Source organism: Ambystoma mexicanum, chromosome 4p, assembly GCF_040938575.1.
Source record: "Ambystoma mexicanum isolate Mex_15411 chromosome 4p, UKY_AmexF1_1, whole genome shotgun sequence".
Classification (NCBI taxonomy): Eukaryota; Metazoa; Chordata; class Amphibia; order Caudata; family Ambystomatidae; genus Ambystoma; species Ambystoma mexicanum.
The window spans coordinates 110,079,077-110,095,341 of NC_090927.1; the positions used below are offsets into that span (position 1 = coordinate 110,079,077).

The 16,265-nt window shown below is 46.2% G+C and overlaps 1 protein-coding gene across 2 annotated transcripts in view; it reads left to right on the top strand.

Moving 5' to 3' along the window:
• TRIM54 (tripartite motif containing 54) overlaps positions 1–16,265 on the top strand; it is a 374,309-nt gene that overhangs the window by 233,031 nt on the left and 125,013 nt on the right. For both annotated transcript variants that reach the window (XM_069605492.1, XM_069605494.1), the window contains exon 4: positions 6,172–6,267. In XM_069605492.1, the coding sequence (XP_069461593.1) occupies positions 6,172–6,267 (96 nt within the window). The remainder of the gene's footprint in view (positions 1–6,171; positions 6,268–16,265) is intronic.

A 16,265-nucleotide genomic window follows, 5' to 3' on the forward strand; every position in this document is an offset into this window, starting at 1 on the left:
AGTACTTTCGCTCCTCTGAGGGAATTTTCTCTGACCCGTGGAATATCATCATAGTGTTCTGTGTATTTAGCGCAGTCGGTACATAGTCTCCCTCATCCACTGACTCTGCTATGAATGTCGCCGGAATTACAACTCTCATCCAGATGCTCTTTGTGTAGTCAGTGTGCTTTTGGGTTTCTCAAGAATGGCAAAAAGGGAATGCTCCACCTAGAGCCCATGGTGATACTTGGCGACCTCTTGATTACAAAGGCAGCTGCAGCCAATGACTGTTCATAAGGATAATGTCCTCTCATTACTGGATCCAGAAGCCCACTGTAGTAGGCTATCGGTTTGTGCACCAAAGTATTTTTCTGTGTGAGTACCGCTGTCATCACTACTCCATTTGATTGCAAGAATAATTAAAATTCTGCACTGTATTCAGGGATTCCCAAAACTGGGGCTGTGCATATTGGCCTTTTCAGTTCATCAAATACTTCAGTCATTCACCTGTCCACATGAGCTTGCCATGCCCCCCCTGAGCCTCTTTGAACCCATTTAGAAGGGGTCTAGTGTAAGTACTGTAATCGAACACCCAGGCTCTGCATTAATTGCAAAGACCTAAGAATCTTCTTCACTGTCTTCGGCCGTGGCATTTTCATAATCACCTCTGCTCTTTTAAGTATCACCTTCCTGCCATCTTTTGAGATCAACTATCCAATGCATAGAACCTCTTCGTAGCATTATTGTAATTTTGCTTTGTCCACCTTGTATCTCTTTTCTGCCAATACTGTCATCAACTGTACTGAGTCTTTTCGACACTGCTCCTCTGTCCTGCTACACACCAAAATATCATCCATGCATTGGATCACTGTTCGGTCTATATGTACATTCCCCAGGTCCGGTTGGAGGACCCTATTGAACATGGAAGGAGATTCACAGTACCCTTGTGGTAGCCTTGTATGTTTCCCCCTTTTTATTTCTATATAGAAACGAGGTAAAGTCTTGTGACTCCTCATGAAGGGGAATCGAGAAGAATGCATTCATCAAGACTATCACAGTAAAATGTGTGGCTTCTGGTGGGATGCTACATAATATTGTTGCTGGATTAGGAACTAAGGGAAACTCTGCTTTGACAATATTTTTTAGAGGGTGAAAATCCTGTGTACAACTCCACAACCCTCCTTCTTCACTGGGTACCCAGCCGTATTACATTGAGAATCTGATGGTACTAAGATTCCCTGTTGCACTTGTGCATGGATTGCCTCAAAAATGCCTTTGTCAGCCTCCTTAAGGGAATATAACAGTGGCATGTTAAGGCCTGTTTTCCCACTGAAATTGGTAAATCATCGGTGAACGGAACCAAACCTGTGGCCTTAGAAAAACCTTGAGTATTCATGGTAATGCCTGATATGGGGTATCTCCCCCCTAATGCAGGACCGGGTGGCTCCCATGTCTACAAGAAAGGAGAAAGTCTTGTCGTGGTTCCTCACTCAGGTCAGGTGCAACAGATAGGATTGAACAGATGAAATCAGTCTGTGGGCTGTCATATTGTGGATATAAGCTCATCCTTGTCCCAGTAAATAGATTCCCTCCCACTACAGATACATTCCCTAGCCTTGGCGTGGGAGTCTGTACTGTGGTATCAAAATGCCTCGTGGCTACAGTGTTCTGCAGTGCCAGTGCTTGTGGTATTGTCTGTGATTGTTGCGTGTACACAGGTGCTTGCAGTTTCTGTGTCATAGGTTGTTGTGACTGTGCCAGTGCATGCTGTGCTGGTGCCATTTCTGGTGCATAGGTCTGCATCTGCGTGTGATCTTGGGCATAATAGTAAGGTTGCCTTGTGGTGTATGCTGATGAATGTGCCACCCCCGCTGTACGGTTTTGCCAATTCTGTTCCATTCCTCTCTTTCCCCTACACACTCGGGCTATGTGTCCCATCTTCCCGCATGACCAACATTGAAACAGTTGTCCTGAGTGCTGGGATGTACCCTGCTGAACCAGTCCCCTCCTTGCTGCATGTCATGCCCTGCTCCACTCCCCCCAGGCATGCCTCCTCTTCCCCATAGCCAATGGTTAGCGTCCCCTCTTCCTGCAAAACTTCCTCATGCCATTTGCTGCAGATAATGACCAGTCTGTGTAACCACACCCTCTCTGCTTGTCAACATCACCCCTTCCATTGCATATTTTTATAATTTTCTCTGAATTAGCTTAGCTTCTTCTTGTTTCCTTTCCTTGTGTTTCTTTCTTGCATTCTCTTGTAACAACCTACAATAATGCACTATCGTCAATTGAATTTCCGACCACAGCTTTGCCTCCGTTCCCACTAATTTCTTCAACTACTTCTATACCAGCTCTGGTAGTCCCATGACTCAGTATTCGGTAAAGCAGACCCACGGTTTTGTCACACGGTTCACAAGCCTCAAGATGCCAGCGTTCCTGGATCTCTTGAATATATTGAATTGGACCCTCATCGTCACGCATCTTGCGTGCCATAATTGCACTTATGTCAGATATATCTGGGTATTTTACTCTCAGGGCCTGCCATAGTGGCACTCTACAGTTGTTGAACGGTGCTCCATCATGTGGCGTATTTTGTGCCGTAACTCCAGGATACTGGCTTACAAATATCATCAGCTACTTCCCCAAGAATGGCAGAGAGCTCTTCATGTTGCCCACTGCCAATGTTGTCCCTGCTGTCAACCTTTCTAACTCATAAATCCATTTACCCGCCTCTACAGTCAAGGATGGCAGTTTACATCTCAAATTATCTTTGGCCATTTGTTGCCATGGTATTGGTATATGTATTGGTATATATTGCGGTCGTCCTCCTCCCTTTTCTAATAGCGGGAACTGTGTCAGTCCAATATTCTTCTCAGGCTTCCATGTCCTTCGCTACTGTAAATGCTCCTGTCATGCTAGCTTGGCCTTTCGAGTCTGGGCTACGTGCCCCTGAGGTCACATGGCTGCAACAGAAGACCCACCGCACCTCACTGCATTGAGCCCTGACGTCAATGCTCTAAAATGGCCACCGCCATTTAAAATCATCTGCTGGGCCTGGCGACCGCCCCACTCATCTCTCATTGGCCACATCTAAGTAGCCCAATCCTCTGCTCAAGGCCCCTCTAAAGAGCAGTCCTGTCTGGCTATGGCCTGCCTGGTGTCCTAAGGCCCTTCATCCAGTGCCCCTAAACCATGTTCCGTGCCTCATGGCTTCCTCTGCGTACCATCCATTAAAGTTTCTTTCTTGGGTAAGGGCAAGTCTATTACTTGCATTCTTCTTTCCCACCCAAGCCAGCAGCAGCCGACCACTCACCTTAAGGTATATAATTAATTGTATAATTTATAACACCCTAAATACAGAAAGTGGTTTCTAAGTACGGGATCGGGAGCTTTAAACCTGTGTTGTGCTGCATTGTCTTGATCCAAGACAAACACGTTAACCATATCATCTCCAAATATGCCCTGGCCAAACTATCTGCCCTCCTGCAGTGTGCTCTGATTCTTTGTTCTGCCCGCTTGTCACCTTGACTTCCGTTCTTCAGACCACCGATTGCACCTAGTGCCCGTGCCTTACTTTGTTTCTGTTGCGATGCCCCCTCGCACTGCAGACCTTTGTTCCACCTTGTCACCGTCCTTGCTGCAATGCTTCATACACACATAACTTTGCACGGGGGCTCATGATTCTCTTGGCAGCAGTGTACTATGCTATCCTGGCCTTGCATCCTCCCTCTTCCCCTGACCAGCCATGAGCACTCCTGACCATGAGTTCTCGTGGCGGTAATACTTTCAAATGCATGCCTCTGTTCCCTCCATCCCACGCCTCCCACTTCTGTGTTGCTATTCTCCTCTTGTAATTGCTCTGTTTTTAAGTTCCTTGCCACTTTATGTTGTCCACAACTATTGTTCACCATGCTTTCATTGATTTTTTGAATTGTTTATTTTTATAAACACGCTTAATATCTAAGAGTTTTCTAAGCAGGGACCGGGATTCAAACCTGTGTTGCTCTGCATTGCATTGCCTTGCTTCCAGGACGAGCATGTTGCCACTGAGTCATACTGCCCATGCCCATCATGGTCCATAACACTCTAACAATGTGCATGATTTGGTACTTGCTTCATTTATGTCTACTTTTTTTCTGACATCTGCTTGTGCACTCTGTTTCTCCCTATTGTTGTGATCCTGATGTTTTTCCTTGCAACTACGAGTTATGACGCTCCTATTTTCTGCACTTCTTAACTAGTTTTTTTGTGTGTACTTATTATACCCCTTCACCCTCTTCCCCTCCTGCACCTCCCACCCTCTTTCATGTTTAGCACTTGCATGCTCTAAATCGTCTCACAACTAAGTCAGAACGTGTTTTGTTTGTTTCTTCTCCTTACCCCTACTTCACCTCCCCATCTCCTACTCTTCTATGCTCTCATGCTATAGCACTTGCACTTTCCGAATCTATCAAGACCTTTTACAAACTTTTTTTTTTTCTTGTATGCCATTCTTCCTCATCCCTACCCCATGTCTTGATGCACCTTGAAACACAATTTTTGCTGTATAGTGCACATTACAAATAACCAATAAATAAAATAGTCCTCTTACGTCCTGGTAACACCCTCAACCTTTGCACCTATGGGGTAACCTTGTCCGTGCTATGCGATCAGTGCTTTGAGTGATTGGTGCGCACGTCACATTCTAGCCTCCCTCTTTCCGTTTCCCATTCTTCCTCCCCCAGTATTTCTCATTTGGCGCTGCCTCCCGTGCAAACTCCTTCTCCCTTCTTTGTCATCGCTATCCTCTTGTTCCTTATCAGTCCTCATTGTCCCTATACTGTTATCACTCTCTTCGTCCACAAAGCTCAGTCGTTTCAGTACATTTTCCCTCTGGCGTTACCGCATCACTCTACCCCATGAGTCACTTCCCTCTCTCGGCGCGGATCCCGCTGTGCTTCTGCTCGTCTTAAGGACTGCAGCATTATCCCTCCTGCTTCGATATAATGTCCCAATTCTCCTTTGTATTCCTGTTCCCCATCTTCATCCAAAAACCTGGGAACCTTGATTATCTCTTCCACTTCCACAAAGGCATCTGTCCCCTCTGTCTCACTCTTACTTTTGATCCCTTTCCTCCTTCTCTCTGTGCTGTCATTCCTTGATAATTCTCTCAATCTCCGATTTCCTTTTCTCCCTCTTTACTTTTTGCCTTTCTCTCTTTATCTTCTTCAGCCTTTCTTGTTTCCCTCTGCTCTACTTCCTTTAGCTTTCTCCTCCGTTGCTTTTCCTCTCTCTCCTTCTCTACCTTCATCACTTTGTCCATTATTTCTGCTCATTCTCTCTCCCCCCTTCTATTCTCTGTCGTTCGTCCTCTTCCTCTTTTCTCCTTTTCTTCTTAGCTCCCCCCTGGGCCTCTGTGCTCTACTGTACCCGTCCGTCTAGCATTTGTCCTCACACCCACTCATTCAGTAGGACTGCTGTACCATCATCCGCTTTACGTCACTGGGTTGCCTCGTCACCCTCCCCCCCCATCAACTTCGCTTCCAGCGTGCTGCACTATTTGTACTCGTCAGTCATGGTCCCTACTTTCTGATTCATTACGCTATCCCCGCTAAGTGTGTCTTCACTGCTATACGAAGGAGGCGCATACATATTGCTGTAACCTGCCGCTGCTTTTAATTTTTTCAAGGGGTCAAATCCCTGTCCTCCCGTTAGTGGGTTAGTTGTCTGAGGAGAAGGAGGAGCCATGGGCCCTTCACCCCACACATCATGGTGGCTGAGCATCCACTCTCCCCTGGGTGGGTCCACCTCCTTGTCGTCAAACATCTTTCACAGTTCCATTATCGCTAGTATGTTGCTCGATTTCTTGTCTTTGTACGCAGCATGCAAATATATGGTCTGTTGCAGCAGCACAGATTTCAAAAGAATTCCTTGCCGGGGCCATGGCTTTGCCCTTTTGCCCTTTGTGTTGCGCATCCATTCTGTGCTCTATTTGCATATCTTGTCCTGATATCGCAGAAGGGACTTGCATAAATGTCTTAGGGGCATATCCCCTATGAAAACATGTCACTTTCTGACTGCCAATACTTACTTGACCTCAAAGCAGAATGTTTGTGTATTGGAAACAATGGCAATCTTATTTTTACAGTTATTGTCAACAATAAATCAACTCTGTTTTCCCTTTACTGACCCACACCCTCCTGTTTCCCGCAGAGTGAGCTGAGTGACGGCATCGCCATGATGGTGGCCGGGAACGATCGGATTCAGGCAATCATCTCGCAAATGGAAGAGATATGCAAGACCATTGAGGTAAGCTCAGCAAGTGGTCACTCATAAGATCTTAAAAAAACCTTAGGTGGAAAATGAATGAGCCTGAAGCATGGTGTTAATAGCCTACCTAGAACAGAAGAGCACACCTGCGTGCTGCCTGTGGAACAGTGACAGAACATCACAAGCAATGATCGCTCATCTCTGTGCCATGAAATCCTTAGGAACATAGACGTGGCTTTTTAGATATGTAGCCCGACATTTCCTTACATATTAGTGATCACGCTCTAACATTGATTGAAGATCCCTTAGAAAAGACGTTGTAAAGCGAGAATCTGGAGAGGGTATGTTATGTTAATAGGATGTATGCCACACAATACTGCCATTTGCATGGCATCCATGTGCTACTGTGGATCTGAATTGGGAAGGGGTTGGTTGATGGTTACCATGGGAGCGGGAAAAGACAAGGGGTTTTGCTTAACCGTTGATGCATGTGGAACTACGAGCAACCGGGCCCGGGAGGATAGCTCAGGTGCAACATGCTTGTCTTGGAAGCAGGAAGACACAGAGCACCACAGGTTCGAACCCTGGTCCCGTGTTTTAAGGCTGTTTTCCAGGGTACAACGTTCTTTTATTGCCAGGCTTTCTAACAGCTGCTGTTTAAATGTGGAAGGAATAACGAAAACGTTTTATCGATTTTTTTGGGGGGGGGTGGGAAAGGGTAGATAAGCAGTTGGGGGGTCGGGAATAGTTAGAAAAGGGGGAAAAAAAGAAAAAAGGCAATGAACGTTTTCGTTATTCTTTCCACGTTGAAACAGCAGGCGTTAGAAAGCCTGTCGTGAAAGGACATGGAACTGTTTTCCGGTAATATACTGCGTTATAAAAAATTGATTAATTTTTGTTTGTTTGTTTATTATTTGTAATGCGCACCAGACCCAGAGGTATCAGGGCGCAGAGGTTATCTGAGGTTCGGTTCAAAGCTTAGGTTACAGGCAAGAAAACAGGTTACAGGTTACAGAAAGTTCAAAGCTTGGGTAACAGGCGTAAATACTCAGAGATGCTTAAGTTACAAGCAGGAATACAGGTTACAAGGAGGTTCAGAACTGTGATTTTAATTTACCTGGCGTCTATGTGGGTGTATTTTCTAGGTGTGCATTAATTTAAACACCAGAGGCATTTTCTTTCCAGATGTGCGGCCTCAGGTGTTTGGCATGTTGGCATGCTTTGGGAGGTTGCGGAGGTTATTCAAGTTGATTCAAGAGATGTAGAGTTTTGTAGTGTTCAGACCGTGGATAGGGTTTTCCCCAAGACATTTGTGTTGGCGTGTGTAGTCAGCACGGGGTGGTTGAAATACGAGGATGCCGGGTGGGTCTCTTAATGGCACCTAGGTCTGGAACACCATAGAGTATAATATAGAAAACGAGTCAATGAATACAATGCAGCACAAATATAGAGTAACGCACTTCCTTAGCCATACCTATTGCGAAATATAAGCGAGCACAATATGCACCACTGCAATGAGCATTCTAAGGGATGTCTGGATAGCATCATTATCATCTCACTTGTATAGCGCAAACAAATCACCAGAGACATCAAGGCGCTAAATAGCACCATACACACCATAGAGCACAATATAGCGTGATGCGTTTTCTTAGGGACACCTAGATGTGAAATACACACAACTATAGGTTGTGTAAGGGCACGGCGAGAGAGAGCGGAATATGTAGGTATTGTAAGGAGAGTGGGACAATTGCAACGCTGTTGTCAATCGGACCAAGCATTGTAATGGGTTCCTTCGAAACCAGAGGATATATGATCAAGTACATTTTTGGAATGAGCTCTTATATGGAAGATGTATGGATGACATTTTAACTCTTGATATGGGATATGGACGGGGAGAAATAATGAAATGTCGTGTAATAGGGTTTTTATTCTTTTCTTCTTTTTTGATGATTATTGAATGAATTGTATAATTGTATATACTTTGCTTGTAATTGTGTATTTGTTTAATATGTAAGGTTTTATTGTAAACCATATGCACATTAAAATGTATACATGCAAGCAAAAAGAGGGATAGTAGAGGCGCACCTCTGGGTCCCAGCTGCAATCTGCTCAACAGTCAAAAGAGCTTCTCCTCCTAGCACCCTTTAATGCCTCAGCAATCATCAGGGAGGCTTATTGGTTTCAGGTGTTCAGGGTTGAAGCCCTCTGGGAAGTACCAGTGTGTAGCAGCAAGGAATTCTGGTATCTGTAGTGTAGAGCCTGTCAGGATCCAACTTTCCCCAATGTGGGGGTTACCAAACGTGTGGCACTGCAAAGTCAGGCATGTGTAGCTCGGGTGCAGCCCCTCTGGAGCCCCAGTCTCCAGTTACACGTGCAAGCAAAAAGAGGGGTGGTAGTGGCGCAACTCTGGGTCCCAGCTGCAATCTGCTCAACAGTCCAAAGAGCTCCTCCTCCTAGCATGCTTTCATGCCTCAGCAATCATCAGGGAGGCTGATTGGTTTCAGGTGTTCAGGGTTGAATCCCTCTGGGAAGTACCAGTCTGTAGCTGCAAGGAATTCTGTTATCTGTAGTGTAGAGCCAGCCAGGATCCAACTCTCCCCAATTTTCAATGTCAGCCCTCAATACGAAGGGGGAGTTACCAAAGGTGTGGCACTCCAAGGTCAGGCATGTGTAGCCAGGTGCAGCCCCTCTGGAGCCCAACTCTCCAGTTACATGTGCAAACAAAAAGGGTGGTTGTAGGGGGGCAACTCTGGGTCCTAGCTGCAATCTGCTCAACATATCACCAAAATGTATGATGGGTTTAAAAAGGTTTGAAAAAAAACCTTTCACCTGAGATATGACTTTCCTACTTTATATATATATATTTCTGACACTTGTGGAATCTGCTTAGATCACATGCTGTGCATAGGCTGACATCTAGTGGAAGCTGCAGTGCATTACAGTTGTTTTCGAAATTCAAAAAGGGACGTCGACAGGGCATGCCAGTAATAGTATCCCTAGTGACGTCCACTGTAACCATGATCCTTCACGCGTCGAGGTCCCTCAGATTGTTTTTTTCCTTCATCATAGACGGACGCACAATAGCAGAGTTCCTCTTTCGGCAAATCGCCATTGGTTATAATAATTAGAGCTAGATCTCTTTGTATCCTTTACTCACCTACTATCAAGATCATCTTTGACATCTTCGACGAAGGAAGACGATCGGCGAAGAAGATCCTTTTGACAAATCCGTACGGCCCACGAGGGCCGCACCGCACTTTGGCCCACGCAGTAGGGAGAGAGGGGGGGTGGTCATTGAGAATGTATTTGCCCCTTTTCCTACATTACATTCGCCTAGCTGCCATTACATGTTATCATGGATAAGACAGATCCCTTTTAAGTTATGTCCAAGTTGCAGGAAAGAATTCCTGTGGGTTGACAAACACCTGGTGTGCAATCTCTGCCTCCCACAAGATCACGTTTCGAGAACTGTCGAGCCTGTAGGCTCTTCAAACCAAAGACGTGGAAGGACCGTAAGATGAAAGGCTGGGCTCACCACGCCATGCAGGCCGAACCACCATCTATGTGGAAGGGACCTTCAGCGATGGTAGCAACACCGCCATTTCGGAAGGCGAAGGGGAGACGTTAGTTTCCCAAGCGCAAGCCACCCGACCCCACCAGACAGGCCAACGGCCCTGTTATGCGGACGACCCCCGGCGGCACGGGCACTCACACAACCCTTACCTCCACTAAACACACAACCCAGGGCCGAGACTCAATGCGGTTGTCGACTACCGGCCCACAAACGACGTATAGGGAGAGGTCCACAAGTTCACTGTCCTCTGGGCATTCACGATCCCACTCGCCACATGACACGCCCTGACTGTCAAAAGACAGCACAGACGTCGTGCATAAATCCGCACCCGAACCTCGCATGTCGACTGACGAGGCGTTGGGCCACTCCACGACCGAGGTTCGACGTTCTTTGTCGAAATCGGGTAAGGCATCAGTGCAGTTGGGACTAGCCCACTTAGTGGAAAAACCCATCCTGAAAGGGCTTAGGAAGGAGAAGGAGTCTAAGAAGCACTCTTCCAAGACACTTCATAAAGATAGGTCACTCTCCCCATCCAAGGCCCAGCCTCACAAGGTTTCCCAGCTTCCCAGACTCACAAGGGTTCTCATCCTCATGGGAAATATTCCTTACCAGACCAAGGTACTCCTCCTGAAAAGGACTCCTTAGTAGGCACTGTAACCCCTCAAGCTTCCAGACTAGGCCCTATGTCCATTCCGAGCTCAGCCAATGGACATGTGAAGACATAGATAGGGTCATGAGGAGGATGCCCTTTATTGGGAATTTTTTTGAGAAAAACCCAGAAACTCTCCAAAGCATCCAAAACACTCCTCCTACTACAGCTGCCTCTGGCTATCAAGCCATAGGAAATGCCCCTACTAGTCAACCCCCATCTAAAAGGTCTTGTCCGGACTCCCTGAATATTTCACCACAGGTTGATCCTCCTTACGTTGATCTTTATGACACAGACTATTATGATGCTTATGCTGATGCTGTAGATACTTACACAGTTCAAGAGGGCACAGAAGAAGGTTATGGTGATGACGGGAAAGAGACAGAGATGTACACTATAGCCTCTCCTGTCAACCAAGACCCCCAGTGGCTGATTCGCCTATTGACAACCAGCCCCTTCTGAATGACATGCTCATTAAGGCAGCTGAACACTTTCAGATCAGAACACAAGAGACTCAGCAGGACAAGGATTTTGTTGAGGGTATCCTAGGGGATAAGAAATCAGTTAAAGTTTATTCCAATCCTACATCCTATCCAGAGAAGGATCCAACCTTCTCTGGAAAGACCAAATCAAATGCGTGCGGTTAACCCATGCATAGAGAAACTCTTCTGCCCAACTCCCACGGACCCCCTCTATATCAGGGGACAGCTTAAAACTGACTCACTCGTAGTCACAACCACAAGAAAGAGAGTGGGTACTCCACTAGCTTCCTCTGAGGCGCCACCTGACCAGGAAAGCAAAGGCCTAATACACCATCGGCAGGAAGGTAGCCTCTTTTGCGGCCTTTCAGACTAGAATAGCTAACAATACGACTTTCTTAGCTAGCTATAATTTTCATAAGTGGGACGAGGCGTCCGCATTACTATCATCGGCCCTGGAATCCTTAAAGACCCAATTTGCCCAGGTAGCAGCAGAGGGCAGAGCTGTCTCGAACTGCATCCTGAAAATCAATTTAGACGCCGCTGACAAAGCAGGAAGAATAATTGCGGAAGGCGCTATTATTAAGCACCATGCTTGGCTTCACCAATCTGGCTTTAAGCAGGAGACACAAGCGACACTGCTAAAAATGCCTGTTGAGCCCAACGTCCTCTTTGGAAAGGCAGTTGAGGATGCTCTAAAGTCTGCAAAGGACGAATACGATACTCTGAAGTCGTTGGGATAGCTTACAGAGAAACCCTCAGGCCAAAGAGGGAATAGTAATTTTCGTCACTTCAGAGGACGAAATTCCCGAAGGGGTTCAGGGTATGGTCAAAACCAAGGGTCCTCCTGGGGTAACAATCAGGGCCAATCCTCACAAGGTTACCAGAGAGGACAGCGCCGATCTCGCGTCCGGGGGAGGTCCTCCACCTCTATAGGTGGAGCAACACCTCCAAAACAGTGACATTCCCCTTCAGGTGCCCTCACATGCCTCTCCAGTTGGAGGGCGCATTTCAAACTTCATTCAAGCATGGGAGGGGACCACCTCAGACAAATGGGTGATATCCACTGTGGCGGGCGGGTACTGTGTGGAACTAATCCAGTGACCCCGGAACCATCCACCGTGCCAGAAGAAAAACTCAGAGGAAGAACAGCGCATCCTTCTCCAGGATAGCAACGCTGCTCCTAAAGGACGCCATAGAAGTCGTCCCAGCAAACCAGGTAAACAAGGGTATTTATTCAACCTACTTCCTTGTGCCAAAAAAGATATGACTTACGCCCTGCAAACAAATATGTCAAGCCACAAAAATTCTGCATGACTACGCTACATGAAGTAATCCCTCTGCTAAAGCGGGGGGGACTATTTGGCAACTCTGGATATGAAAGATGCTTATTTTCATATTTCAATGTTCCCAGCGCACAGAAGATTCCTGTGATTCAAAATAGCAAACCAGCATTACCAATTCAAGGTGCTACTCTTCGGCATAGCCTCTGCTCCAATGGTATTCACAAAGCTACTGGCTGTGGTGGCAGCGCACCTGCGCAAGGAGCCAATCCCAGTGTACCCTTACCTGGACGACTGGCTTATTACAGGAGAAACCCGGAAAGTAAAACAACAATTCCTCCGTGATAAATAAAGAAGTTCAATAAATCTTAGAAATAATTATTTTTGTTACAGTGTTATAGTTATTTCACTGAGGTTCTGATGTGGGCCAAATCATGATTCTTTAAGCCATCAAGTAATTCTTGTCATAAAAAATATCAATTTATTCCATTGTATGTAAAAACTTTTTTTAGAGAAACGAAATTTGCTTAAGGAAGAAACCCCCCAAATTTGCAGGACAAACGATAAATCTTCTCTTTCAATTGGGCTTCTCAATAAACAAGAACAAATCAAGCCGAGTGCCAAGCACAACCAAACAGTTCCTAGGAGCTGTAATAGACACAAACGAGGCTTTAGTCTTCCCCTCAGAGGAAAGAGTCCAAAATATGTTACTGCAAATACCACATTATCAGGCCGGTCACCAGATAAGTGTACGCAAAGCTATGCGATTGCTAGGCATGATGGCATCTTGCATTAACGTGGTGCCGCACGCATGCCTGCACATGCGCCCCATGCAGGAGTGGTTGGCGAAACAGTGGTGTCATGCAAGCGGTCAGTGGGACGATCTAGTGGTCATTTCACTAACATCAGTACAAAACCTTCGCTGGGGGACAAGGGAGAATCTTTTAAGGGGCAAACCCTTCCACGACCGAGGTGCAAGCTATAGTGACGACAGACGCCTCGCTTGCCGGGTGGGGGGCTCATCACCTTCATCAAACGGCTCAGGGTCTGTGGACTCTTGCCATGGCACAGAACCACATCAACCTCTTAGAACTGCTGCAGTATTGAAAGCCCTTCAGGCATTCGAGATACAGTTAACAAATCTGTCGGTACAAGTGCTCACCAACAACACAACAGCGATGTTCTATATCAACAAACAGGGGGGGGACTCATTCTTCAAATCTGTCCAGAATAGCACAACAGATTTGGAAATGGGCACTCAAATGGAGGATATTCCAATCCTCACACCACGTTACAGGGGAACTCAATACGTTAGCAGACTCTCCAAGCAGAGATCCCCTTCCACAGGAACACAAATGGCAACTAAACTCAGAAGTCGTAGATTACCTCTTCTCTCAATGGGGTTACCCCACACTAGACTTGCTCGCTACAAGCGAAAACAAGCAGTGCCCAGACTTCGCGTCCAGGTTCCCACAACTAGGCTCCAAGGAGAACGCCCTTTGGATGAACTGCTTACGCCTTTCCTCCCACTGCGCTCATGAACAAGGTGGTGGACAACATTCACAGGGAACAAGTGACGCTTATCCTAGTTGCTCCCATGTGGGCGAGACAGCAATGGTATCCGCATCTGCGCAAACTGGCGATGTGCGATTCCATCAAACCCCCATGCCAGACATACCTACTCACTCAGCATGGGGGAACACAGTGCACCCTCAACCTATGAACTTGGCAGTGTGGCTCCTGAAGTCATAGAGTTGGAACATCTTACCTTTGCCACAGAGGTGTATGGACATCCTAAAGGAAGCAAGAAAACCTAACACTAGACACTGTTATTTTGACATGTGGAGGTGATTTGTAGTTTGGTGCAAGTCTAAACAAATAAACCCCATTGTATGTACCTCATCCCACATTCTAACTTATATGCTCCACTTGCTAGATTCAGGGTTAGTCTTCAACTCTATAAAGGTCCACCTGGCGGCTTTATCGGCTTACACCACCTCCCACAATAAAGTATCATGGTGGGAAGTACCGGTCATTAAATCATTCATGGAGGGAGTAAAACGACCCCACTCTCCCATTTCTAACCCACCGCCAGGATGTGATCTCAATGTAGTACTCGCTAAGCTCATGGGGAAACCCTTCGAGGCGATGCATAAATCAAGTCTTAAGCACCTGACCTACAAGACTGCCTTCTTAGTGGCTATTACTTCCATAAGAACAGCTAGTGAATTATAAATATTGTCAGTGCAGGATCCTTTCTTTATCATACATAAGGACAAACTGGTTTTACACACTCATCCTAGGTTTTCCCCTAAATTCATCTCAAAATTTCACGTAAACCAGTCCATTGAGTTACCAGCCTTCTTCCAGAACCCCACCAGCTCAACTGAGGTTAAACTCCACACACTAGATGTAAGGAGGGCGGCCCTTTACTATGTAAACAATACCAGACCACTGAGGAAAACAGATTAACTGTTGGTCTCTGTAGCACCAGGCAGCGAAGGAGACCACATTTCCAAGAATGCCATCTCCAGATGGATAGTCAGATGTATACAACTGTGCTATTCTCTATCAAACAAGACACTGCCTTTCACGCCAAGAGCTCACTCCACAAGGAGCACAGGAGCCACTCTGGCTTTCATTGCCAATGTCCCCATAGACAGAATTTGCAAAGCAGCTACATGGAGCTCAGTACACACCTTTATTCAGCACTACTGCATTGACAGACATTCCAAGACGGATACACAGGTGGGACAAGCAGTTCTAAAACATTTGTTTGCTAATGAACCTTCTATCAACCCACCACCTTCTCCTAACACTGCTCGCCAATCTATGCACAGCATGTCATCTAAGCAGATTCCACAAGTCTCAGAAGGGATACATTACTCACTGTAATCATATTTATGATGCTTGTATCTGCTTAGATTAAGATGCAACCCACCCTTCGTCCCCTTAGAGAGAAGATGCATGGATGCTTTATGAGCTTGTCTGATACATATCTGCTTGGATAAACCTGTACTCGCGCTACAGTTCATGCTACCCCATGTCAGAAACAAAACAATCTGAGGGACCTCGATGCGTGAAGGTACACGGGTACAGTGGACGTCACACAAAACAACAACTGTAATACTATGCAACTTCCACTAGATGTCGGCCTATGCACAGCATGTGAATCTAAGCAGATACAAGCATCAGAAATATGATTATGGTGAGTAATGTATCCCATACACACACACACACACAACTATAAACAATACCTAACAATGATATGCTCTTTTTAAGGGATGTCTGGATGTGGGATGTGAGTACCTGCGAGCAGAATATAGAGTAATGAGGTTTCTTAGAGCAACCCAGCGGTGTAACTTAATGTGCACTATGGGACTATGCAGTGCACTGTATTAGGGATAGCAGCGATATGCGAGCACAGCATAGCACAATAAACACACAATGCAATGTCCTTTGTTAAGAGTAGCTAGATGAGAACTCAGCATATCACATAATAGAAACAATGCAATGCACTTTCGTTGGAATAACTAGATATGAAAGCACAATAGAATGCAGCATGCACAGTGCAATGTGCCAGCCTAGGCACACCTATTGGGACACGTAGGAAAGGAGGCAATTAAGTAGATGGGAGCAGAAACTGAGGTGAGGAGGCACCTGGTAGCTTGCTGAGGTCTACAGAAGATAGGGTACAGGGGAGAACTGTAGGTAGGGAGATATTTAAGCATATGGGAGCAGAACCTGAGGGTAGGATGGGGTCTGGTTGTTTGCTGACGTCTGCAGTTCCAGTCTTGTGGAAGAGTGTTAATGGTGTTGTGCTTGCAGCTGTAGATGGTGAGATTTCTCAGCCACATGCGTTGCTGATGTTTGCCGTAACGGCCCGACAAGGGATGCGGCGGGACTTGCAAATTGTACATGAGTGTAGTAATAGTCAATGAAGTGTGATCAGAGGGCATCCGTGTACCTTCGTTAAACAAATTCTATTATTGAGTTGAGTAACTGCCTGGGTTCAAAAACACACAGGTCCTCGAGGAGAATTTACCCCCAAG